The sequence below is a fragment of the Phocoena sinus genome, chromosome 14 (assembly GCF_008692025.1).
Source record: "Phocoena sinus isolate mPhoSin1 chromosome 14, mPhoSin1.pri, whole genome shotgun sequence".
In the NCBI taxonomy this organism is placed as follows: Eukaryota; Metazoa; Chordata; class Mammalia; order Artiodactyla; family Phocoenidae; genus Phocoena; species Phocoena sinus.
The window spans coordinates 88,673,738-88,698,169 of record NC_045776.1 but is presented as its reverse complement, the minus strand read 5'-3'; the positions used below and the strand labels follow the sequence as shown (position 1 = coordinate 88,698,169).

Below are 24,432 nucleotides of genomic sequence, written 5' to 3'. Positions count from 1 at the left end.
CAAGCATGTGGCTGGGGGACGAGCGGGACCAGCTGCGCTGACGATGGGAAGGAAGGTGTTTTCTAAAGGAACTTTGAGATGCTGACGTCAGAGTGAAGGAGGGTGGGTGGCAGCCAGGGCTGGCGCAAGGGGCTCGGAAGAGATACCGGAGCAGTCGACCCCATGGTGTAACAGTTCCTCCTGCACTTGAGAGGGGATGCTGGCTGAGGAGCTGTAGGAGGCCCTGAAGGCAGTGAAGAGCCATGGCAGTGGCAGTGAAAAGCCATGGCAGTGGCAGTGGCAGGGCCACAAGCATAAGAAGCGGCGGACAGACAGACATGGTTCTCGCTAGGTAGGTCCAGATGGTGCCTGGTGAACGGTGCGGGAACCAAGGATGCTTGGTGTCGAGTGACATGTCACTTCACGGTGGGGGCTGTGTGGCACCACGGCTGCTGTTTTCTCCTCGAGCCTGCCACTGAATTCTGGCATTTGAATGTGGCCCAAATACAAGTGCTGACGAGAGGCCACTTTTCACCCATCAGATGGGCGACGTTGAGAAAGTCATCTATCATCACTCACCCAGGAGGGAAGTGGGGACTTTGGTGCTCCTGGAGGGGGTGCCAGCTGGTACAGCCTCGCTGGGAGGCCATCAAGGAGCAGCTATTAAAATTTGAAATGTACATTTTCTATGGCCCAGCATTCTTGGTGTCTGCGCTAGAAAAACACGCCCATCTTTGTACAAGACGGCTGATGCGAGATGTAATAGTTAACCAAAAAAACCCCAAAAAACCCAGAAACTGCCTAGCTGTGTGCTCTGGTGCTGGCTGTGGTCAAGGACGAGGGTGACGGCCAGAGTCCCGCTGCGCCCGTTTGCCGGCCTGTGTTTGCTGCGGGGGGGTCACGTCCCACTGCAGAAATGGGCACCTTTTCTAAGACCCGCAGGTGCTGTGTAAGCTGGTGGCCACCCTGGGATGACCGCGCTGGACGTACCCCAAAGATGGAACACTGCATTGGGTGAGAAAGGGTGAACTAGATCCAGGTGTGCCAGCGACACTACTCAGACCTATTGTTGAGTGAAAAAAAATTACGGGAAAAGAGGCAGAGAGCAGAAAAACCCCACAAAACAACTACATAGTTACATTTACCATGTGTACCATGTACAAACACACGTGTCATCTCTTCTGAGCTTGGTCTGCTCAGGGGACCAGATGAGGACCAACAGGTAGATACCAGGATGTGAAGGGACCAAGGCCTTCAGGGTCTCAGCACAGTTTTACATTCTTACCAGGAGCAGCTATTCCTGGTTTGCTTGTGTAACTCAAGGTCAGTGGGAAGAGCAGAGGGTACATGTGTGTGTTGGATGGGAAAGGTCAACTTGCTCAAGGAGGTCCCTGCTCCAAGATGGGGCCCCAAGGGGATGTGGTGCCCTTAGACCAGGCCCCAGGCCTTCAGTCCAGCAGAGCGATGGGGCACCGGCCGCATGCCTGAATCCCTGCCCTTGTGGGGCTGACACCCGGCGGGGTGGGCATAGATGAATCGGGTGCAAAGTGGAACAGTGGCTCCCAGAGGTTCCAGGTCCCATCCCTGGAATCCACGGATGTGTCCCCTTATGTGGTAAAGGGAGCCTTGCAGATGTGATTAAGTTAGAGATCTTGAGATGGGGGTGGTCGCAGTGTCCTCACAAGGGCCCTTGAAAGAGGGAGGTGGGGGAGGCTCAGAGTCAGGGGAGGAGGCCACGTGGGGATGAAAGCAGAGGTCGGAGTGATGCGGCCGGGAGCCGAGGGATGCAGGTGCTTCTAGAAGCTGGACGAGGCAAGGAGCAGAGCCTCCCCGGGAGCCCCAGAAGGAGCCAGCCCTGCTCACACCTTGCTTTCAGCCCAACAAAACTGTCTCTAGACCTCCGGACTCCAGAACTGTGGGAGAACAAATGTGCCTCACTTTGCACCACTAGGTTTGTGGTCACAGTTAACTGCAGCCACAGGAAACTCCTGTGCCTCTTACGGGCGGGCTCAGGAGGATGAGATGTCAGCTTCGCAAAGGCCTGAGGGAAGAGCAGTCAGCCAGGGGGCCAGCCCGTGCAAAGGCCCTGGGGCAGCCTCTGTGTGTTGGAGGTTCAGCCATGGGCCTGCAGTGCCAAGAGGGGGAGGTGGTTTTAAAACTTGTCCTTGGGACTTCCCTGGTGTCACAGTGGTTGAGAATCCGCCTGCCAATGCAGGGGACACGGGTTCCAGCCCTGCTCCGGGAAGTTCCCACATGCTGCGGAGCAACTAAGCATGCGTGCCGCAACTACTGAGCCTGTGCTTTAGAGCCCGTGTGCCGCAACTACTGAGCCTATGTGCCGCAATTACTGAAGCCCGCGTGCTCTAGCGCCTGCGTGCCGCAACTACTGAGCCCGCGTGCTGCAACTACTGAAGCCTGCGTGCCTAGAGCCTGTGCTCCGCAACAGGAGAAGCCCCTGCTTGCCACAACTAGAGAAAGCCTGTGTGCAGCAACAAAAACCCAACATGGCCAAAAACAACAACAAAAAACTTGTCCTTGAGCTCTTGGCTATGCTTCCCAGCGGGGGCTACACCCTTGGCCTTCGTGTCCACCTCCATCGACAGATGGGCCTGCAGGCTCACTTCTGAGGTGCCTTAGAAAAGGCCACGGGCTTCCCTGGACCCCCCGGCACTCAGTGCAAGACACTTGCCATCTCAGTGGGGGCGGAGAGGGGGTGAGAGAGAGAGAGGATGCACAGAAGCCCCAGCGGCTCTAGCCGGCGCTTTGCGTCTTCCCAGCTCAGGGGCCAGCTTGTGGCTTCCGACGGTCTGGGGGTGGCTGCAGGGAGGCCTTGAGGAGCGCTGCCCGGCCGAGCCCGGACAGCCGCAGCTGTGGGAGATAGTCAGGATGGCTGAGAGGTGTTTAGTACTGCCACATTTGGGATGTTTTTGCTGGTATCTAGATGCCGTGTGAGTCTGCTAGGGCCGCCGTAACAAGCACCCAGACATTTATGGTCCTGTGTCCTGGAGGTGGGAAGTCCAAGATGGAGGTGTCGCAGGGCTGGTCCCCCCGAGGCCTCTCTCCTGGCCGTGTCCTCCCGTGTCCTCCCGTGGCTGTCCCTGCGTGTGTCTGTGCCCTGATCTCCTCCTCCTATAAGGACACCAGTCACGCTGGATCGGGGCTCACCCTATGGACTCATTTTACCTTAATCACCTTTAAGACCCCATCACCAAGTACAGTCACATCTTGAGAACCGCAACACCCAGATTTTGGAGGAACACAGTTCAGCCCAGAGCAGACGCCCAGATGGAGGGAGAGGGGGTCATAGCCAGAGGTGAGAGGTTGTCAGGGCGGGGACCGCGTGCGCAGGGGGTTGTGCGGGCCGAGTGGCCATGGGGGCTGGGGTGGGGTGTCGCTGGTGTCCCTGGGCCCCACCCCACTCAGCTGCCAAGTGCTACTCTTGGTCCTGGAGCCGGACCCTCTGCCCAGCCCGTGCCCCCGGGGAGCACCCCAGCCCCTCCCTCTCTGGGGCACCTGCCTGAGAGGGAGGCGGGTCCCCATGCCACGGCCTCCAGAGAGGGTGTTACAAGACAAATCAGTTCCGGTTCAGAATACTTGTATTCACCTCTTGGTATTTGAAGAGAAGATGCTCTAACTGCTGGGATTGTCTGTGGGACGTGCTTTCCGGCACTCAGGCTGTCTCGTACCCTGTTGTCTTCCATCCAGGACGAGCCTCTGCCCCCTTGGCCCCATTGGTCCCTGTGCAGGAGGAACAATTTCAGGCGCCTCCGAGAAACCCAGCTTAAGAGGGAAAATTAGAGAGTTAGTTTCAGGCATGGCTGGTTCCAGGGGCTCTGGGCCCAGACTCTGCTTCCTCCCTTTGGCTGACCTCACGCGCACCCCCACCCTGCCCAGAAGAGGAGGCCCCCCTTTTTCTGGGCCACGCCATGCGGCACGCAGGATCTCGGCTCCCCAAACAGGGCTCAAACCTGTACACCCTGTGCTGGCAGCTGGGAGCCTTGACCACTGGACTGCCAGGGAAGTCCCGAGGAGGCCCTTCCTGACGTTTCAGGGAAGGTCCTGGAGTGTCTCACTTGGGTCTTGTGCTCTTCCCTGAGCCCATCACTGGGCCAAGCAGACGTGAGTTCTGATTGGCTGGCCTGGGTCTTGGGCTGAGGGCCTGTCAGCCCCACCCTTACCACGTGGGCCAAGTCGGGGAGGGGCGGCTTTCCGGAGGAAAATTGGGGTGCAGGTGCCAGAAAGGGGTGTTGGCAGGAAAGAGGCCGGCAGTGCACGTTCCCGCACCCTTTCCAGGCTTGTCGTCCGGTCGCTGTGCTCTGGGAGCTGATCTAAGGACGTACAGACCCAACTCAGTGGATTCCGGCTGCCCTACTTGGAGGCGATGTAGCTACTCCCAATTTAAAAAGAACTGAAGCTGAAAACCTATGTCCACAGACAAACTTGTGCATGAGTGTCCGTTGCAGCATTACTCATAATGGCCCCAAAATGGAAGCTGCCCAATAGCCATTGACCCGTGAAGAATGGACACACAAATGTGGTACCCACACAATGGAGTGTTATTCGGCCCTGAAAAGCTATGCAGTTGTTGACCCGTGAAGAAGGGACACACAAATGTGGTGTACCCACACAATGGAGTATTATTCGGCCCTGAAAAGCTATGCAGTTGTGAGGCATGTTGCAGCGTGGAAGAGCCTGGAAAACACTGTAAGTGGAAAGACACGGGAAGACAAGGCCACGAGCTGTACGATTCCATTTATAGGAAATGTCCAGAACCAGCAAATCCAGAGACACGGGAAGCAAAGCGGTGGCTGCCAGGGGCTGGCGGAGGGGAAGGGGGCGACTGGTGGTGAGTAGGTGGTTGGTTTATTTTGGGGAGGTGGTAATGTTCTGGAATTGGATAGTGGTTGATGTTTGTGCGGTGCTATGAGTATACCAAAAGCCACTTTAAAGGGGTGAATGGCATGGTGTGTGAGTCTCTGCTTAAAAGGAGAGAAGGAAACGCGGGGATGACGGGTTGGGGGCTCTGCTCCAGGCGCGCTGGTGAAGGGTCGGCAGGTCGGACCCGCCTGCCCCGTCTGTGCTGTGTGGCCGCTGCTCTTCCAGCCCCGGCTGCACAGGGGACAGCTGCTCGCAGGGGTCAGCAGGTTGTGAAACTGAGAAGAAGCCAAGTTACTGTGCATCACTGAATCAGCGGTACCGTGATCTCAGAGCGCGAAGAAGGGGAAGGGCCGCCACGCACACGGTGACGGGATGCTTTGTCACGTGCAGTTGGTTCCCGACTTATAGGAAGAGGTTTCTAGACTCAGCAAGACACAGCCCTTCACCGTGCATCCCTATTAAACACACATTAGAGCGAGGAAAGTTAAGCAGGCTGGTGAGGTGTTGGAGGCGCTGTCAGGTCTGTGCTCTGTCCGTGTGGGGGGGAGGGGTGGGCGGAGGGAGGGGGCGGGGAGGGAGGGGGAGAGGAAGGGAGGGGGAGGGATGCTGCTTCTTAAATAGCGCGGGGAGGAGCCTAGCCGGCTGGGAACGCACGAAGAGGGTCTGACGCTCCCACTGCCCTCAGCCTATAGCCATGTGCTCCTCGGAGCTCAGGCCTGCTCCTGCACAGCAGCTGGGGTTTCCTTCCACGGCCCTGTATCAGGGCAAGTGCTGTCTCCGCAAATTCACGTCCACCCAGAACTTGAGAATATGAGCTTATTTGGAAAGAGGTTGCTGCAGATGGAATCAAAGCTGAGGCTGGAGATGAGCCCATCCTGGATAGTCCGGGTGGGGCCCGAACCCAGTGACAGAGTCCTTGGAGAGGAGGTGAGAAGCGGGGAAACACACGGGCAGGTGGCGGCAGAGCCGGAAGCCGTGTGGCCACGAGCCGAGGACACGGCAGCGCCCAGGACGCCGGCAGCACCAGGAGCGGACGGGCAGCAGCACATCTGCCCTCAGAGCCCCAGCCCTGCGGCAGCCGGGCCTCGGGCTTCTGGCCCCCAGAACTGAGCGGACAAACTCCTGAGTTTTCAAACCCTGCTTAGTGGTGGTTTGGGCGGCTGCCCAGGACCCTGACACACCTCCCAGCTGTCCTCTGTGCCCACCTTGCCTTCCTGCTGTTCCCTAAACTAGGCCCAGGGCGACCTTCCCCACATGTGGAGGGATGGTGCCACCTGCCTCAACGTCAGGGGCTTCCGCTGTGCTCGGGGGGCAAGTCCCAGCTCGTCTCCCAGCCCGTGGGCCCAGCCCGCCCCGCCCCCCCCCAGGCCTGCTCCTGCCTCAGGGCCTTTGCTCACGCTCTTCGTGGCCCCCCAGCCCCAGAGCTCCCCCAACCCTCATTACCTCCTGCAGGTCTCGCCCGCGCCTCTTCCTGAGAGATGCCTCCTTGCTGAAGCCTCTGCAAAGCAGCCTCTGCCCTCGCCCCACTCCCCGCTGTGCGGTCTCCACCACCCGCCGTCTGGTACCTTCTCGTCTGTTCATTCCGGGCCCCCCTCAAGGCCAGGGGGCTTTGCTGTCCTGCCCTCAGTGGCTCTCAGCAGCAGCACGAGGGCCTCAGGAGGGATCCTCCACCTTTGAGGGGAGGCTGCCCCAGCCCACTGCCAAGGCGGCGAGGGACTGAGGGGACCAGACCCTGCCGGGGCTCCAGAGGCCTGATGTCCCCGGGTCTCCTGGGCCCTCAGCTCCCCCCGCCCAGCCCTTTGGTGCGGGGCTCCCCAGAGACTGGTCCCGGGTTGCTCTCTCCCTGCTCTGATGCCCGTCCTGCTGACTCTGGAGGCTCCGGTTACCAGCCACGTGCTGCGGGCACGAGGCCCCTGCCACCTGAGCTCTGGCCTGTTTGAGACCTTTGGCCAACAGCCTCCTCCCTGGACAGTCCCATGGATGAGCCACGCCAGGCAAACCCGTGCGTCCCCAGCGCCGGTGCTGAAAGAAGTACGTGCGTGTAGTAACCCGCGCGTGTAGTAACCTGTGCGCGCGCACATATGCAGGTTGCTTCTACATGCAACCTTCCGGAGCTACGTTCAGCTAAACGTGCGCTCCCGCTGTGGTCCTCGCATCTAGTCCGTCACCACAGGGATCACCCGGCCCCTCCCCTTGCCGACCTGGGACCCTGGGAGTCACTTGGGGCTCCTCTCTTTCTCTTTGTCTCTGTCTCCCTCATCGTCCCATGAGCCCGGAACGCCTGGCCCTGCCCCCATTCACGCCCTCTGCTCGGCGTCCCCTCTCCCCCAGGCCCACCGACCGCTGCCGTGGACCAGACTGTGTTGTCGGGCCTCCCGCCTCCAGGGCTTTGTCATCGCCTGGCTTGTGTGCTGAGCCCGGACCCACGCTGGGCTGGAGGGCGCTGGCCCCTGGAGTGGGTTTTGCGCGCCGAGTTGAGAGATGGGAGGCCCCGTGAGCTGGCTGCGTGGACGGCGGGTGGCCTGGCCTGTCAGGGGGACTCAGCACCGGCCCCAGACGCCAGGTGGGCAGCCCCTGACCCGCGGGCACGGAGCGGGGTGGACGGCTGGCTCTCGGAGGGCCCGGCGTCCTTCGCACCTTCTGTGGGCAGCGGCGCCCGATTTCCCTGGGGCTTGGCCTGCGTCCCTCTCTCGCCCGGGGACCTATGGCCATCCCGTGCCCACCGAAGCCCCTGCCGGCGCTGAGCCTGGTCAGAGCTGGAGGAAGACCGAGCGGGGCAGCCGCTTGCCTGCTCCCTTGCTGGGAGGTGGAAGGGCCGCTCCTACTGCCCTGCCCGACTCCACCCTCGGCCAGGTCAGTGGAGAGGCTCTCTGCCGCTCCCCCGCCGACCCCCGACCGTCGTCAGGGACGGGCGGTGAGGGTCCCCCGAGGAGCTGAAGGCAGCTGGAGGGAGGGGCGCCGGTCAAAGGCAGGACGATCTGAAGCGTGTGGGCAGCAGGTGACGGAAATGTATCAACATCGGCCCCGGAGAGCGACAGATGTCCCTCCTGACGGTGCAGCGGACAGCGCAGGGTGAGGCTGCTGGCCGGCCTGTGAGAACTTTCTCTTCATACTTTTTCAATAAATCTAAACGTGTTCTAAAGCTTATTACAGAGAAGATAAAGGAGCTTTCTGTACAGGTACAGAAGTAGCTCCAAGACGTAGAGTAACTGCAAGCGCAGGGGAAGCAGGCACGGGGTTTGCTTTTCTGTGTGTAGGAGACGCGGATGCAGATGTGGGCCGGGCGGAGGAGACCATAATTTCCCACTTCTTTGTAGTTGTAAAAAGCAACTTGGAAGGACACATGAGGAAGTCATATTTAACCAGGTGGAGGAATCACTTATTCAACACAAATGGAACCCCAAACTGCTGAAAGCCGCCTGTCGGTGCGGCCGTCGGATTGAGCTTCCAGCCCCTCCTGGCAGCAGCCTGGCCCCCCGCGCGCTCTGGGTGGCTCGCTCCCGCTGCCCGTCTTCTCATCTCTCCGGGAATCTGGGTCACGGACAGCAAGCTGATCTGGACGCAGGTCTCACCCGGGCGAGCGGGGACATCCAGGCAAAACCTCACTGAAAGCTGGTGGGAATGTGGTTTTTAAAAAAATATTTATTTATTTTTGGCTGCGTCCTGTCTTCGTTGCGGCGCACGGGCTCAGTTGTCCCGCACGGGTTTAGCTGCCCCGCGGCATGTGGGATCTTAGTTCCCCGACCAGGGATCGAACCCTCGTCCCCTGCCTCGTAAGGCAGATTCTTAACCTGCCACCTGCCTCTCCTGCTTTGCGGGGGCTGAAATGGCTGTGGCCTCGCGCCCCGGTGCAGGGCTGGGGGAGCGGGACAGGCGACCCCTACAGCTGTCCCCATGCCGCAGGACACCCACGCAGCAAGTGTTAGAGGCCAGTGACAGATGACACACAGTAATGAACTCACAAGCCAGACAAGGAAGGAACTGCCCATGGTGACTAGCTAGAAAAGGTGTTTTCCTCCCATTTTATCTGATGATACATTTTCACAGAAACAGGGTACTATTTACAAATATACAGGTAAGAGACTGCTGGTCAAAAATCTTAAACCTAAAATGTCATCAAAAATTAATTTACAAAACCCGCCAACCGTCCAGGAGCCCCAGCGGGATGGTCTGTGCAGGATGGGGCTCTCTGTTCCGCCAGCTCCTGGGGCCCCAGGCCCAGTCGCCCACGGCCGAATCTCAGGAGGCACTGGTCTGCATGTTTTTGGAAGCTGCGAGCATCGCTCTTACTTTGGCCATGAGGTCCTGTGCGAGGAGAGACAGAGGGCATCCCTGAGGGCTCCTGTTAAGTCTTAGGAAGGGGATGCTCCACACAGGGAAATAGCTCGTGAACGTGTTAACGGGTGAAGACCGAGGAAACTGGGGGCAACGTGCTGGGTGGCTGGGGACACACCCAGGCAGGCTCAGGGCCCAGGAGGAGACGCTCAGGCCTGGCCGGGAAGGAGACGGGGCTGACCGGAAAGGGGGGCTCAGGGACCAGCTGCCCTGGGCAACGCCGACACCACCGCCTCCAGGGGACCAGCCGGGAACCCCGTCAGGACCCACAAGATGAGGGGACAGGGAGTGGAAACCAGCCCCCTTAGAAGAAGATGGGAAGAAAGAGACCCTCCCGCCTTACCTGAGTGATTTTGCTCTGCACGGAAGAAACAATTGCCGAGGAGATCTGACCGTCTTTTTCCTGAGAAACTCCCCTAACGCAAGTAAACAGAGAGGTCAGAGGCTTAAAAAATACTTTAAGAAGCCATTTTGGTTTACTTGTTTCCAGTATCCTTAAAAAAGAAATTAACATTATAAATATATGTATTTCACTTTTATATTTTATGTAACACGTTTGAAATATTTCATAAAATGCAACATTACTCAAAGATATAGGGCTTCCCTGGTGGCGCAGTGGTTGAGAGTCTGCCTGCCGACGCAGGGGACGCGGGTTGGTGCCCCGGTCCGGGAAGATCCCACGTGCCGCGGAGCGGCTGGGCCCGTGAGCCATGGCCGCTGAGCCTGCGCGTCCGGAGCCTGTGCTCCGCAACGGGAGAGGCCACAGCAGTGAGAGGCCCGCGTACCGCAAAAAAAAAAAAAAAAAAAAAAAAAAAGAGAGAGATGAAGAAAAGGACAAAAGCACAGAAAGCTGGCGCCACACTCCCAGAGCCTGACCACAACCCGAGTGGGCGCCTCGGGTGCACCGTAAGGACTTTCGGGGCCATGCACACGACACACAAGTGGTGGTCGGGGCCTGTACTGAGTCACGTTTTACCTTTGAAGAAGCCGCACCTTAGATTCTGACCCACCTCAAGTGAGCTGTGGCCTCTGCTACTCACCCACCAGCATCGGAGCGCCGTAACGCACACTTGTGGAAGCAGGGGGTCTACGGGAGCGATGGAGGACCTGATCCCCTGCCCCCGACCCCGGCCCAGGCTCTGGGTGGGTGGGTGTGGGCGGGCGGCTTTTCAAAACAGGACTAGGTCTGGCAAATGTCCCCCGACAACCACGGGCAGCCAGGCAACGGGGGTCACCTGTGCTGGCACGGGGAGACCGGAGGACGATCAGCGTGGACGCCGACATCCCCACAGCCTGCGCGGTCAGGAAGTGATGGGTTCACCCCTGCCCGCTCGGGCTGAGAGGGAGCGATGGGTGGGTGGGGGTCCTGGGCCCCTGTCACCGTGGAGTCCAGTGCCCAACCCCCTCCTTTGGTCACACCGGGCTCCCCAGCTCCCACCCCATACGGCCCACGTGAGCACAAGGCACTACCGGCAGGGAGCCTGGAGAGACCCTGGTTTGGGGACCGGCCGCTGGCACACTACATGGCCGCCCCACACCCACTCGCAGGGTTCCCCCTGCCCGAGCGCGGGGCGGGCGGCCCGGGGCGGCCTCTGGACCCACCCCTCCGTGTGCGCCCTCTGCTCACCTGGAGCCCGAGTGACACCCGGAGGGGGTGGGGGGCAGGGCCCGGGGCCGGGGGTCTGCCTGCCCGCCCCTTCTCGGTGCCCTCCCCCCCCCCCCCCGCCCCCGTGGCCCAGAGGTCAGGGCGGGGTTACCTGGAGCGCTCCTGGCTGGAGCCCCGACTCTCCACAGGAGAGATGCTGGCCGAGTGCCGGCGCGCGGCCTGCTTGCTCGGGGAGGCGGGCTGTGAGCCGGCCTTGGACTTGGTCCGCGAGCGCGAGCGCCGCTTCTTCTTCTTCTCGTGGGGGCTTCTGGAAGGAAAGCGGTTTTAGACAAAGGCACAGCGCGGGGTCCGAAGGAGCTCTGGGTGCTCTCCATGGGACAATTCAGCAATTTCACCCACCCTTCTATACACATTGACTCCTTTTCAAAACCATACACATTTAATTAACTTGAAACCGATGGATATAACAAAGTAAAAGTCGTGCAGAAGTAAAACGTGGACCACCTTCTCGCCAGAAGTCCTGCAGTCAGATGCCTGTGGGTTTAAAACACCATCAGCACTTTATCGGCGTTTAAAATAGCCCAAGATAAGTAACCAAGCGCTGTTTGTACTGCTTGTTCATTTACGCTGACTTAATGGGAATTTCCAACCAGAAGTGGAAAATCATCAAAACCCAGCGCTCGGCCTGTCCTTGTGGCCTGAGGCTGACGGCCCCCGGGGCCACCCGCTCTCCCACCGCCCTCGCGACTGCGCCTCGCTGCCCGCGTCCTCTGAGTCGCCAAGGCCCGTGACTCCACGTCAGAAACGACCCCCAGCCCCTCCCCGCTCCAGCCCCGCAGCCCGCACTCTGCCTGGGCCCAGCGCCCCCCCGCCCAGAGGCAGCTCTCACTCCACTCCACGCCCTGCCCTGTGACCCCCCCCTCCCCACGGCCCTGAAACACAGCAAGAAAGAGGGTATGTGTAGGTGGTGGAAGCGCTGCGGTGCAGGCCCCTGCCCGCTTCTCCTGAGAGCACGGTTGCCGCCCTTCAGAACCCGCCGGGCGCCTGGGCTGCAGGCCGCCCTCCTGCTGGGACCGTCTCCTGGAAGGCCTCTGCAGGCGCAGGTCACCGCTGGTTTCATCAGCCCCCGTCTCAGTTTGTCGCTCCCTGCTTCCTCCCGGGCTGCGACTTGCTGCAAAGCACTAGAGGGTGGGTCCCTGACCGTGGGAAGTGTCCCTGGTGCGCTGGCCTACGTGCAGGACAGGAGCAAGGGAAGTGGTCCACAAAGAAGAGGCTGTTCCCGGTGCTGGGTACACAGAAGCGGGAAGCGCACACCACAGGCCTACCTCCTACACTGCAGACGTTTTGTGACTTGTTGTCACATGGCTAGGATTTCAAAGGAAGCAGCAAATAAAACGATAAATATTTAGTAGCACGTGACATACGTCCCAAATGATTTCAGCCCCAAATCTGGCTAAGTTCCTATGGCTGCCTACATGAATTAATTAAAGGTAGGTGAGCAATCCTGACTGGCACGGTCAGGCCATGGAGCAGTGCATGTTTAACTCTGTAGGAAACCACCAAACTGTTTCCCAAGCGTTTCAACACTTGGTAATGTCCGTCTGCTCGTTTCCAGCCATTCTGGTCAGTGTAAAGAGCACCTCACTGTGGTTTTAATCTGCGTTTTCCCTGACAGGTGACTAAGGAAGCTGAGCACATTTTCATATGCTACCTTCACTGGCTATTTAAATATATTCTGTTTTTCCACCAAGGTATTTGTGGCTTATTTATCAAAAGTATTCCTTAGCCCAGATATGCATAGTTCATAGTTTCGAAACACAAGCATGTAACAAACTCCTGTGGACCTCAACCCAAAGAAATTCCTTCCATTCCAAAATAACTTTGCACTCTAAGAGATACCGGCCTTCCGCATCTCCTCAAAATCTCTTATGGAAGCGTAACTTCTGTAGACATCTGCACGTGCCTTCTTTCTTGGTTCAACCACAGCAAGCTTACAGACAGCTGCGACACCCGGGGACACAACGAACGCTCCAGCAGTAGGAAAGTGCAGGTGCTTGGCCAGGAGGCCGCCCCGCTGAGGCCTCCTTACGGGATGCGAAGCTCCTCTCTTTCACAGCTCAGTGACAACAGCCTTCCAGGCCGATGGAGAAATGGACCTGAAATACATTCTCTTATGAAATGTCTTTCAAGCCCTCTGCCCCTTTTCTAACTGGGTTGCCTTTTTGGGACTGACATAGGAAGATACACATTGCAAATCTCTCTCCCCGTCTGGGGCCTGCCGATGCATTTTCTTAACTGTCCCTTTTGAATGAAGTGTTTAATTTCAATGAAGTCAAATTTATAATTTTTTTCTCTTATGGTGGCATTTTCTACATCCTCAGGAATCTCTGCCCCACCTCATAAATGTACTCTCCTTGTTTCTTCAAAAACAGAATGGTTCCAGTTTTCATGTTTAGGTCTGTGATCCATCTTGAGTTAAGCTTGATATTTGGGGTACAGGTCACTTTTCTTCCATTCTGATGTCCAGTTGTTCCATCAAGTTTTGCTGAAAAACGACTTTTCCTCCCTGCACTGTTTCGGCTCTCCACCTTTCTAAGGTGTGCCGCGCGCGCCGTCTGACTCCTGTGGCTCTCTAGTAAAGTCCTGGATTGGTGGTAAGAGTCTCCAACTTAGTTTTCAAGGTTGTTCTCACTGCTAGTCCGTGCGCCAGCATCTACAAGAAGCCTAGGGCAGTTCTGACTGGGACTGCGTTGGACCTACAGATCCTTCTGTGGAGAAGAGCCATCTGAACAACACTGAGCCTTCCAGTCCATGAACATGGACTTTCTCTCCATTTATTTAGGTTTCTCCTAAACATTTTCTCTGAAATGTTTTGTGATTTTCAGTGTAGAGAGATCTTATACATGCTTCCTTACATTTATCCATAAGTAGTTTGTTTTTTTGATACTGTTCCAATTAGTGTTAACTTCATTTTCCGGTTGTTCTAGGCTAGTATACAGAAATAAACTTAGAGGTTCCTTAATAAGAAGACACAGTTTTACACTCTCCTTTGCAATCTTTAGGCCTTCTATTTCTTTTTTCTTGCCTTACTGTCGAGGTTATGAATTCTATTACAGAGCAGACACCTTGGCCTTGTCTCTGATCTCAGGGGGAAGGCACCAGCAGGTGTGATGCTAGCTGTAGGTTTTGCAAAGATGTCCTTTGGGAATTCTCTGGTGGTCCAGTGATTAGGACTCCACACTTCCACTGCTGAGGGCCCGGGTTCAATCCCTGCTTGGGGAACTAAGATCCCACAAGTCACAGGGTGTGGCCAGAAAAAAAAATAGAGATGCCCTTTACCAAATGGAGAAAATTTCCTTCTATTCCTGCTTTGCCAAGTTTTTTTTTCCCCCCTTTTCTCTTTTTAATGAACAGGTGATGAATCATGTCAAATATTTTTTCTGCATCTACTGAGATGTCACAGGATTTTCTTCACTTACTCTGTCAATAGTGTGAATTACAACGACTGGTTTTTGAATGTTAAAGAACCTCGCATTTCTGAGACAAACCCCATTTGGTCCTGATGTATTTTATCCTTTTAGTTAATTGCTAGACTCAAATCAGCTAACACTTTGTTAAGGATTTTTGCACTTCTTATTTTCCTGAGAGTATTAGTTTATGAATAAACACATGCGTGTGCACACACATCCCCCCCCCAACAAAACACACCACACTCCACACCACACAGATGTGCACACACTATCCACCTGCTTTAGGATGGTCTCATGAGGTGAACTGGGAAGCGTTCTCTCTTCTATTTCCTTTGAAGTGTCTATAAAATTGGTTATCCTCTTTTTCTTGAATGTTTGTTAGACTCTACTGATAAAAGTCATCTGGGCCTGGAGTTTTGTGGAAAAGTTTTAATTTATAAATTCAGTTTATTTAGCAGATGTGGAGCTACTTAGATTTTCCATTTCTTCTGCTGTCCATTTGGTAGTTTGTTTCTTTCAAGGAATTTGTCCATTTCACCTATGCTGTTAAATTAACGGAAATGAGATTTATTTCCTTATTATCCTTTTAATGTCTATAGGGTCTTTCATTCTTGATCAATCTAAAAAAAGATTTATCATTTTTAAAATCATTTTCAAAGAACCATCATTTGGTTTTACTGTTTTCCTCTGTGAGTCTGTTTTCTATTTTGTTGATTTCTGATCTTACTTTTATTATTTCCTTGCCTCTATTTACTTTGAGATTAATTTGTTCTTCTTTTTCTAGCTTAAGACAGAAGATTGGTTTTTAGACCTTTTTTTTTTTCTAATATAAACACTTAAAGCTGCTAACTTCCTTCTGAGTACAGCTGCAGAAGGAGTATGATACATTTTCATTATCATTCATTTCAAAATATTTTCTACTTTCTCTTGTGATTTCTTCTTTGACCTATGGGTAATTTAAAATGTGTTAACTTCCAAGTATTTGGGGACTTTCCAGATGCCTTTCTACAGATTTTTATGTGGTAAGAAGACATACTCTGTATCATCTGAGTCTTTTGGAATGTGCTGGGACTAATTCAGTGTTACAGGGAACGATTTAGCCTGGTGACTGACCCACGTGCATGTCACGAGAGTGTGCACGCTTCACTGCAGGTGGTAGTGTTTAGCTGGTCAACAGTGCTGTTCATATTCGCTGCATCTGTAGTGTTCTACTGCCTGCCTTTCCCTTTAGTTCTGTCAGTTTTGTTTCAAGGACTTTAAAGCTCTTTTATTCAATGCATGCATTTAAAACATTATGTCCTCATGAAGAGCTGGCCCCTTCATCATTATGAAACTGCCTTCTTTATCTCTAGCACCACTTTTTCAAGTCTGCATGGTCTCCTGCTAATATGGCCACACCACCTTTCTTCTTATTAGCACTGTACGGTGTATCTTTTAGATCTTAACCTATCTGTATATTTAAAGTATCTCTTATAAGCAGCTTAGTATTAAGTTTTGCTTTTTAATGCAGTCTGAAATCTCTGCCTTTTAACTAGAGTTTTTAGTCTGCTTACATTTAATGTAATTATTTGTAGGGATGGTGTTAACAATCTTCTTGTTTTCTGGCTGTCCATTTGCTCTTTTTCCTCCTCTTCCCCACTTTTCTGCTTTCTTTTGCATTAATAAAGCATTTTTATGGTTCTCTTTAACAGTCTCTATTGGATTTTTAACCTTTTTATTTTTAGTGGTTGCTCTAGAGAATTATGATACGCATCTTTCAATTGTCATAATCTACAATGAATTAATAACACTTCATGTATGATGCAAGAACCATAGAACAGCAGCATATTCCCATTCACTCACTCAACAGGCGTTTGCTGATGTGCTCGGTGAATGCTGAGCTGTAGGGATTCAGTGCTAAACCCTGCCCCCCACCCTAACCAGTCACATACCATTTACTGTCATAAAGCAACCGGGACTTCCTGTTGGAGTGTACTGTAATATGATTTGGCTAAACATTTTCGTGAATTTTACTTTTAAAAACATTCACTCTGCCCAGATCTGGATCTCCAAACACTAAAAGGAACCAGGATTCCTAGGAGAAACAGGTGACCCCAGGTCTGGGGCAGGGAAAGCACAAGCTAAGCCTGGAATATCTTGGGCCAAAAGTGACAAAGTACTCAAAGAACAATGGGGCCAAATGTGAGACAATGTTACCATCAAATAGAATATAATGGCAACGGATTGTTGCACAACAGATAAAAAACAAATCCCCAAAGTCCACAGTGATACTAAAACAAAGGGGGGTGTTTAGAGAAGAAATGAGGAGAAAGCTGCTGGCCACAGGACACTCACGTTGTTCCGGTGCCACCCCACAGATGACTTGTTAGTTCAAAGAGGAAAAGGTATGATGACACAGCAGACACAACCTTAACCAATGGGACAAAGGGACACTTGTGTGCCTCCTGGTGTGATGCAATGGGAAGTTACACAACATCACTATACAGTAGTCTTGCTAGAAATACTTAACATGAACACAGCCAAAAGGACACAGTAAGACAAATCCAGAGTGTGGGACCTTCAATGATACAGGTGACCTGGGCTTGTCCAAGTCATGAAATAGACACTCACAGGAGGGCATGAGGGAGGGAGGAAGAGGAGGAGAGAGAAAGGAAAGCAAATGTGGCAAAACGTTAACACTGAGTCACGCTACAAGTTACATGCAGATGGGTGTTTTTAAGTAGTAAGTTAAAAACTTCCTAGTAAGTTAAAAGTTTTTCAAAAATAGAAGTCAGGGATCTGCCTGGTGGCGCAGTGGTTAAGAATCCGCCTGTCAATGCAGCGGACGTGGGTTTGAGCCCTGGTCCAGGAAGGTCCCACACGCTGTGGAGCAACTAAGCCTGTGTGCCCCAACTACTGAGCCTGCGAGCCACAGCTACTGAGCCTGCACTCTAGAGTCCGTGCTCCGCAAAAAGAGAGGCCACCGCAGTGAGAAGCCCACACACCGCAACGAAGAGCAGCCCCCGCTCGCCGCAACTAGAGAAAGCCCGTGCGCAGCAATGAAGAACCAACGCAGTCAAAAATAATAAATAAACTAATTTAAACAAAATGTTAAGTTAAAAAAAAATAAAATAGAAAAAAAAACTCAGTGAAAGAAGCACTCGGTGATCAGCTTGTAGAAATAATCCTTCAAATCTGGCAGGAGGCACTTTCCCCTCAGTTGGGGTGACCTGACGGGATTAAAGTGACCCTGACTTGGTGGACGAATTAGTCACCTGCTGCCGCACTGAAGCAGAGACCCCGAAGCTACTCCGGGTAGAAGGACGGAGGGGACAGCCTGACTGCTGGGTTAACAAAACTCGCCTGCTAACAGAACATATTCTTGGCCTACAGAAACTCTGGGTTTATAATCAAGCCCAGGAAATCATGCACATGTTCACCTCTACCGGGTTCCCCCTGAGTCCAGCACTGTCCACGACCTCTGAGTCAGGTCACAGGCTTGATCCCATCTATCAGGGCAGGGTAGCTAGGCCCTGCAGTAAGTTGAATCTTAACTTCTTTTATCTGACTTATTAAAGTTCTGATGATAGCACAAGCTCTGATGAATCTTAATATAATCACCATCTTCTCTAGTGATAGCTCTTTTAATGCAAAGGTTAATTTGAGGGCAAAGCAAGAACTCTTCTGTTAGGAGAGATCTTCGGCTCCAAGGAGTTAATTTTAGACCATGCCCTTTACATGTACCAAGGGTGATGATAAATTTCAAATGTCAATTACTTGCATAAGGAATAAAGTTTAAAATGGACTCAATTTTCATCATTTCATCCTGTAACAGTCACGTATGCTTAGCGTGGGAGTTCCAAGGCACAAAATGAAATTTATAAACAGACGGAGTGAGTCTGTACACGAAGCCTTCACTGAAATATATCAGTTTTACAGCTCCTTTCCTGATTTTTCTGTTTTAAGAAAAAGAGATGACATTTTATCATTTAATGGAACTACTGCATAACTAGCCGGACTGCAGGAACATTTTTCAGTTAGAAATGCCTTTCAGAGCTGCTCCTGCATGTACACATGTAGCTGAGTCACTCTGCTGTACAGCAGAAACTAACACATCATTGTAAAGCAACTACACTCCAATAAAGATGTTAAAAAAAAAAAAACAACTGCTCCTGTTGAGCATGTTTGCTGATGGAGGGGCGTCTCTGAGGCAGGTTTGGGTGATGGCTGGGTTCATTTGGCCAAGAACGGTGGACACCTGAAATGCAGATTTGTCCTCTGGAAGACCCTGGAAGGTTCTGGAACCCCGGGTGTCCTGACACTCAGCAGCATGGCATCATGAAGTCTGAGACTACGATGGGCAACAATGGCGTCTTGCCCTTTTCTGGGTGCCTTGGTCACCGGGCCAGCAATGCTCCTTGTCTACCTACCAGAGCCGGGGCCTGCCTTAACTCCAGTGCAGGGACACAAAAAATGGGAAGCCCTCATTTTCAAGGAGAATGGAAATACAGAAGCCAAGTGACAAAAAGCATTCAGGTGGCATCACCCACGCTGGACGGGACGATCCCCAGATGGCACCCCTCAGCCGAGAGGGAAACGCCCACTGGTCCACCGGCCATGCTCCTGGCTTGGGTCCTGTGTCTCCTCAAGTCAGTGGTGGTGCCAGGGCCTCTGGTGGCAGAGGTCAGCCCCGGAGCTCTCTTCCTGGGAGCGGGGGCAGGGGCCCTGGCTTGCTGAGCGTCCAAGGCCCAGACTGGGGGTGACGGCGACATGGGAACCAGCCTCCCTCACTCTCCTCAACTAGACAGGTCTCTCCTAGCGGTCAAGGGGCCAGAGGATGGGCCCTCTCCCTGCTCTCAGACCCCACGAGGACCCTGTGGCAGTCTCCTGGGAGCTGCAGCCGAGGCGTGGCCACCTGGGCGGCAGGAGGGATCCACCTGAAATCTGAACTTCGGATTCTCCTTGTCAGTCGCCCCTCCACTCCTTCCCCTTCTCAACACGTGAAGGGTAAGGAGCCGCGTGTGGGGGTCTAGGGGCAGCTAGGCTTGTGGGAAATGTGACCCCAAGAGCTCCCAGCAGGGCCAACCACGTGCAAAGACAGACGTGTTCCAGCACAGGCAAGCGCCCTCTGCTTCTGAGCTCCAGAGCAGTGAGAACGCTGCCAGGATGACTCGGGATCGGCCAAAGCAGCTGCTCCCCGGTTCCGGACAGCTCTGTGCCGGAGACGTGGGAGCCCCACCTTCCAGCGCAGGTCCCGTGTCTGCGAAAGCTCCGCCGCCTACCTGGACCGGGTCCGCTTCCTGCTGACTCCAGGGCTGTTACTCATTCGGTAGGCAGTGGGGACACTCCTGTCCTCCCGCCGTCTCTCGGGGGAGTGCGCTCGTCTCCGAGGGGACCGGGACCGGGACCTGGCAGAGGAAAGCAGGCATTTCAGTCCTGTGTGGGGTGGGCAGGGGAGCACCTCCACTGCTGAGACGGAGGCCAGCCCTGGCCTGAGCCCATGGGGCGTGATGGGTCCCTGCCTGTCCTTGCAAGGCCCGCCCCCAGCCTCCCTACTCTGCTGACCCGGAACTGGATCCAGGCTCAGAGGCAGAACGCTCTCGACACCAATGCTAAGCTTCTAAGTGGGGCACAACTCATGCTGAGGCTGGAGCCATGGGCTGCTGGTGCGGACACTCAGCAGGAGCCAGCTCCCGCCCACTGGGTCCCTGCAGTTCCTGGCGGACGCAGGCCCGCTGCTGCTCTTCCTTTCTCTTGCCTTTGCCCATCTGGTCTCCCTAAAACACGTTCAGCTCACTGGTATTGCTGTCAAAATTAGGTAAGCAAAGGCAACAAGGTCCAAGTGAGCCGTTTCCACTTGTTCTGAACACTGGCAAGAGGAGGAAACTGAAACGTGATGAAGTTCGAGGACCCCCTGGAAATCTCTCGTTTGCACTCATCTTATGGCCTCTCAGCATGAGGAACGGGCTGCAGGCCCACTGGCAGGAAGCCTGAACCTTCAATCCAATTCAGACCATGCCGTTCCCATGAAAGTTCTGGCTAAATCATTTGTTTATGAGATGTCTAATATTTTTTCTTCCCTTTCCTGTGCCTGGAAGAGGACTATTCTATTTGTGCAGTGCCGTGACCCACACACGGCAACCGTGCCCTAGACACCAGCACGCAGAACTCCAACTCGAGACCCTCACCCACGGGGCCACGGTCCTAACGGACGGCCCTTTAACAGTGCGTTTAGGACTCTTATTTTAGTTTTTTGTCCATTCAGTGAAATTACTGTTTTGGGGAGACCTGAAATAAGCAGAAATCTGGGGGGGGGGGGATTTTCTTTCCGTTACTGTTTCTATGACAACCCACTCAAAAAACGACATACAGAAGAGGTTTTGATTTTGTCATCTAAAGAAGTTCTACACTGAATCATTTTAAGTCACAGTAAAACCCCCAACAACGCACACCGTTGTTGCAAAGATCAGCTCGTAATCACATTCCACCCTCTGTGTCACAGGGGGAACGCTGAGTCACTCCTGAAAAACACCGCAGCCACGGAATGACCTGCTCCGGGAGAAACGCGCGCGCCTCGGCTCTGGGGCTCCTCTGACACAACTGCTTTTCAGCTTATACAATGGTTGTGATTTTTGTTTCCACAGCTTTCCTAAGATTTAAGTAACGATTACAAAGGTGAGGTCAGTCAGACACCTTGACACTTTACCAGGCTTGCCCTCAAAAGAGCTCCAGGAGTCAAATCTGTTCGTGGCTGAGGCTGCCCAATAAATGCCTTGCTGTGCTGCCGCCACTGCCGAGCTGCCCTGACAAGGCTCCGAGCTCAGCACCCCTGGGAGGCCGTGGGTCTGTGGTACACACTTAACATTCAGAATGACATGTGCTGGGCTGCGCGGTGCTAGAGCCCCGGAAAAAGCTCTGCTCAATCAAAGCCATAGCACCTACGGAACGCTTAAACACAGACTTCTACAATAAACTCAATAATCAGGAAAATAAACTAGTTTTTACTGTCTGCAAATCCCTAACTTTGACATACAATACCACTCTGCAGTGGCCACTGGTGCTTTCTTTGAAGTGAAGTGCCTGTTACCAGTAGATTCCAAGTTACCTGGGAAAAAGCCCATCTCAGAACGAAGGGCCATGAGCTACACCAGATGATTCTTAGGTTTTATTTGAATTAAAGAAGCTCCAATGCTTTTATTCTGTTAAGTAGGGTCTGAATATTGCTACCATGGCACAGTGCAAGAAACAGAAAGTCCATTTTGTAAGTAAATCATCTGTATAACGTGACCGGAGGCCTCCTCATAAAGAAAATGAAATAGTCTGAATTTAAAAATTTTCAAGCATGATGCAACTCAGGTTTTTTTTCTTAAATGATCATAATGGTTTGCTTTCAAAAGGAGTCATAAGGAGACTTCTCATCTGAATGACAGCGATATTTATAAATAGCTTCTCTGCACCAGTGTTTAACCATTTCAGGAACCCACTTCCTCCATTCCTGTTACTTTACTACTCACAGGTCCTCACGGAACTGAACAAGCAGCAACGATCTGGTACCAAGGATCTGGCACCAACCAGGCTGGGGACCTGGCAGCAAGGATCTGGTACCAACCACGCTGAACAAGCAAGAGGCTCCCAGGTTTTAGTTCTTCTCAAGCTTGAACTGTGGACCCGACTTCATCCGCACACCCTTCCTCCCCTCCTGCGGGGACAGCGTCTCCCCGCAGCGCCGTTACCAACACGGCGGCCACGGCTCTGCCTGGGGTTACGACCCACTTCCTGGACACCAGCACGTGAGCCGGCGTCTGGGGGAACGTCAAGCACCCCATCCTCCTTTAAGGGCCTGGATCAGGAGATTAAACCAACCACCCTCACCCGTTTGCTACGCAGTTTATCAGGGGGAAAACGTAAGGAATTACAAATTTCAAACTAAAATACGACCCCAATTTTGCCCGCCTGAGTTCTTTTTGAACATTAAATAGAGCACTTGCAAAAGCCACATTAACCCCCAGCTCCCAGGCCCCTCCCCGAGTGAAAGCCCTGAGGGAGCCTGACCTCTGGAAGCCACACGGGGGGCCCCTGGCCCTCCTCCACACAGAGCACCTCACGCCGCGGGGCTGCAGAGTTCCACCCAGAATCCCCCCAACCTCCGAACAAGCGAAACCAACCCCCCACCAACTAACCAACTACACGAGGCCGCATGCGATCTCATCAAAAGCCTTACAAATGCGCTGCACTTCAAGCTTCGGTCTCATGGAGCTTTGGTTTAAAATACCTACACTGTTACAAGCGGATTTTAATTTTAGGCAGTGAACTGCATGAGTACATCTTCATCCCATTAAGGTATAAAACCTAATGTGATATAAAAGTAGAAAACAACAGAGAAAGAAGTCTTATACTTTAATCAATGTTGATTCAAAAGACACCAAATACTGTCTTTCGGTAATCACTGTGCTTTCTGAGAAGCAAAAGACTGATTTCCAAAACTAAAAATTTTTCTATGACAAATTCACCTTTGGAGAGCCAGAGTCATCTATAATTTAGACAAATTTGATAAATGGGACTTCAACCATAAGAGCATTAACATATTAACATAAAAATTACTTATGACATAAAAGCTTTTTAATCTTAACTTTCTACATTTTATACAGGATTTCAGTAAGTTAATATACAAGAGAAAATATATTTCAACTGTAATATCCTACAACAAGTAGAAAGAAGTATTAACAAAAGTCATTTTACTTGGAGCTGGCGGTAGTCTTTTTAAAACAATTAAGTTGTGTCAGGCCCAAGAAACAAGTCTTATATATCCTATGCAGACATTATGTCTGTCATGGGTTAGTCTATCTGGAAAGACAGATAGTTAAAGAGAAAATTATGACAGTATCATTAGCAACTTCAATATTTTGGTTAAAAATTAAATTTCTTTTTTTTATACTTCAAACAATTCGTATCACCAAGAATACCAACCTCTTTCATTTTATAAATCCAGTTGGATCCCTAGAAATTATTAGTGTGAGCCTGGATTAAGAAGGCAGGTCTGTAACCAGCTTAAGAAAAAAGGCAGTATTATCAAATAAAACTCACTCTTCTCAGAAATAAGAGCTGAAGCAGGGTTCTACCTGGTGAAGGTGACTTATCTGACTTATGTCCCCAGGGCCCAGAGACCCACCACGAGACAGCTGGTCTCTCCTCCGTACCTCTGATCAGAGACCTACAACACGCCTCTGGGCCCTGAGCTCAGAGGTGGTCTGATTTCAAGGAGCGTCACTGCCACATATAAGCTGTCAAGGCAAATACTCCTGGACAAATACTTTGAAGGTTTGGTTTTATAATATTATTTTAAAAATATTTTATAATAAAGTTGCACTCTGCCTTGACATTTTATCTAAACTGCAAAATCAAACATCTGACTTATTTAGTGAACTTCAGTCAGCTGATTTAACTCAAATTAACTAAAAGTATCACACAGATACTATTGAGATTAAGAAAATGTCTGGGAGTTATGAAAAAACTCAGCTCTTTTTACAAACATTTTAACTATAGGTCAAATTAAGGTAAAACTGGTGGTTTGCCATCACAGAACTCACACTAAAAATTTTTTGAACTTAACTTTTTCTTTTAACTGAAAATTACAAACTAAGGATTAGGATTTTGCTTCCTGCAGTTGTCAGCACTGAATATATGAGAACAATATAAAATATACTTGTATATAAAATCTGTAAATCTATTCTAAAATAAAAAATATTTTAAATGTATTAAAATAACATACAAAATGACTTACTATTATATATAGATAGTCAATAAATATCACACAAATCCCAGAAAGTTAAAATTCCAAGTGTTTCACGAACACCTCCAGTTCTGAACAGACCAACCTGGGGGAAAGGTCTGTGGCCATCACATCTGACCAGACAGGCTCACTTCAGTACTAGACACGGCACCTACTATATGTGCTGAGCACTCACCATGAAAAACTACTCATTTCTTACACTAGGAAACAATCTAAGGAATCCTGAGAGTTACCAACCCCCTAGATGGGGGTTTATGAATGCATTATACTCTCTTCTCTTTGAGCGCTGGAATAAAGGATAACTAGGAAGAATTTTACTGGGTATGTTATTACTCAGAGGGCTTGTACAGGCCTATTTATTTATTTCCACTATATAATGTTATAAGAAATTTTTT

At 52.1% G+C, this 24,432-nt stretch overlaps 1 protein-coding gene across 4 annotated transcripts in view; it reads right to left on the bottom strand.

Annotated features, from left to right (window-relative positions):
* Positions 1 to 8,191: 8,191 nt before the first annotated feature.
* The window catches only part of SFSWAP (splicing factor SWAP), an 87,645-nt gene continuing 71,404 nt past the window's right edge, over positions 8,192 to 24,432 (bottom strand). For 2 of the 4 annotated variants that reach the window (XM_032654486.1, XM_032654488.1), the window contains 4 exons: positions 19,530 to 19,655; positions 10,950 to 11,105; positions 9,536 to 9,608; positions 8,192 to 9,162 (listed from right to left, as the gene is read on the bottom strand). In XM_032654486.1, coding sequence (XP_032510377.1) covers positions 9,097 to 9,162; positions 9,536 to 9,608; positions 10,950 to 11,105; positions 19,530 to 19,655 — 421 coding nt within the window. In that variant the 3' untranslated portion in view covers positions 8,192 to 9,096. Of the gene's footprint in view, positions 9,163 to 9,535; positions 9,609 to 10,949; positions 11,106 to 19,529; positions 19,656 to 20,940; positions 21,093 to 24,432 lie in introns of all 4 variants that reach the window. The other 2 variants (XM_032654489.1, XM_032654487.1) reach the window with 2 other exon arrangements.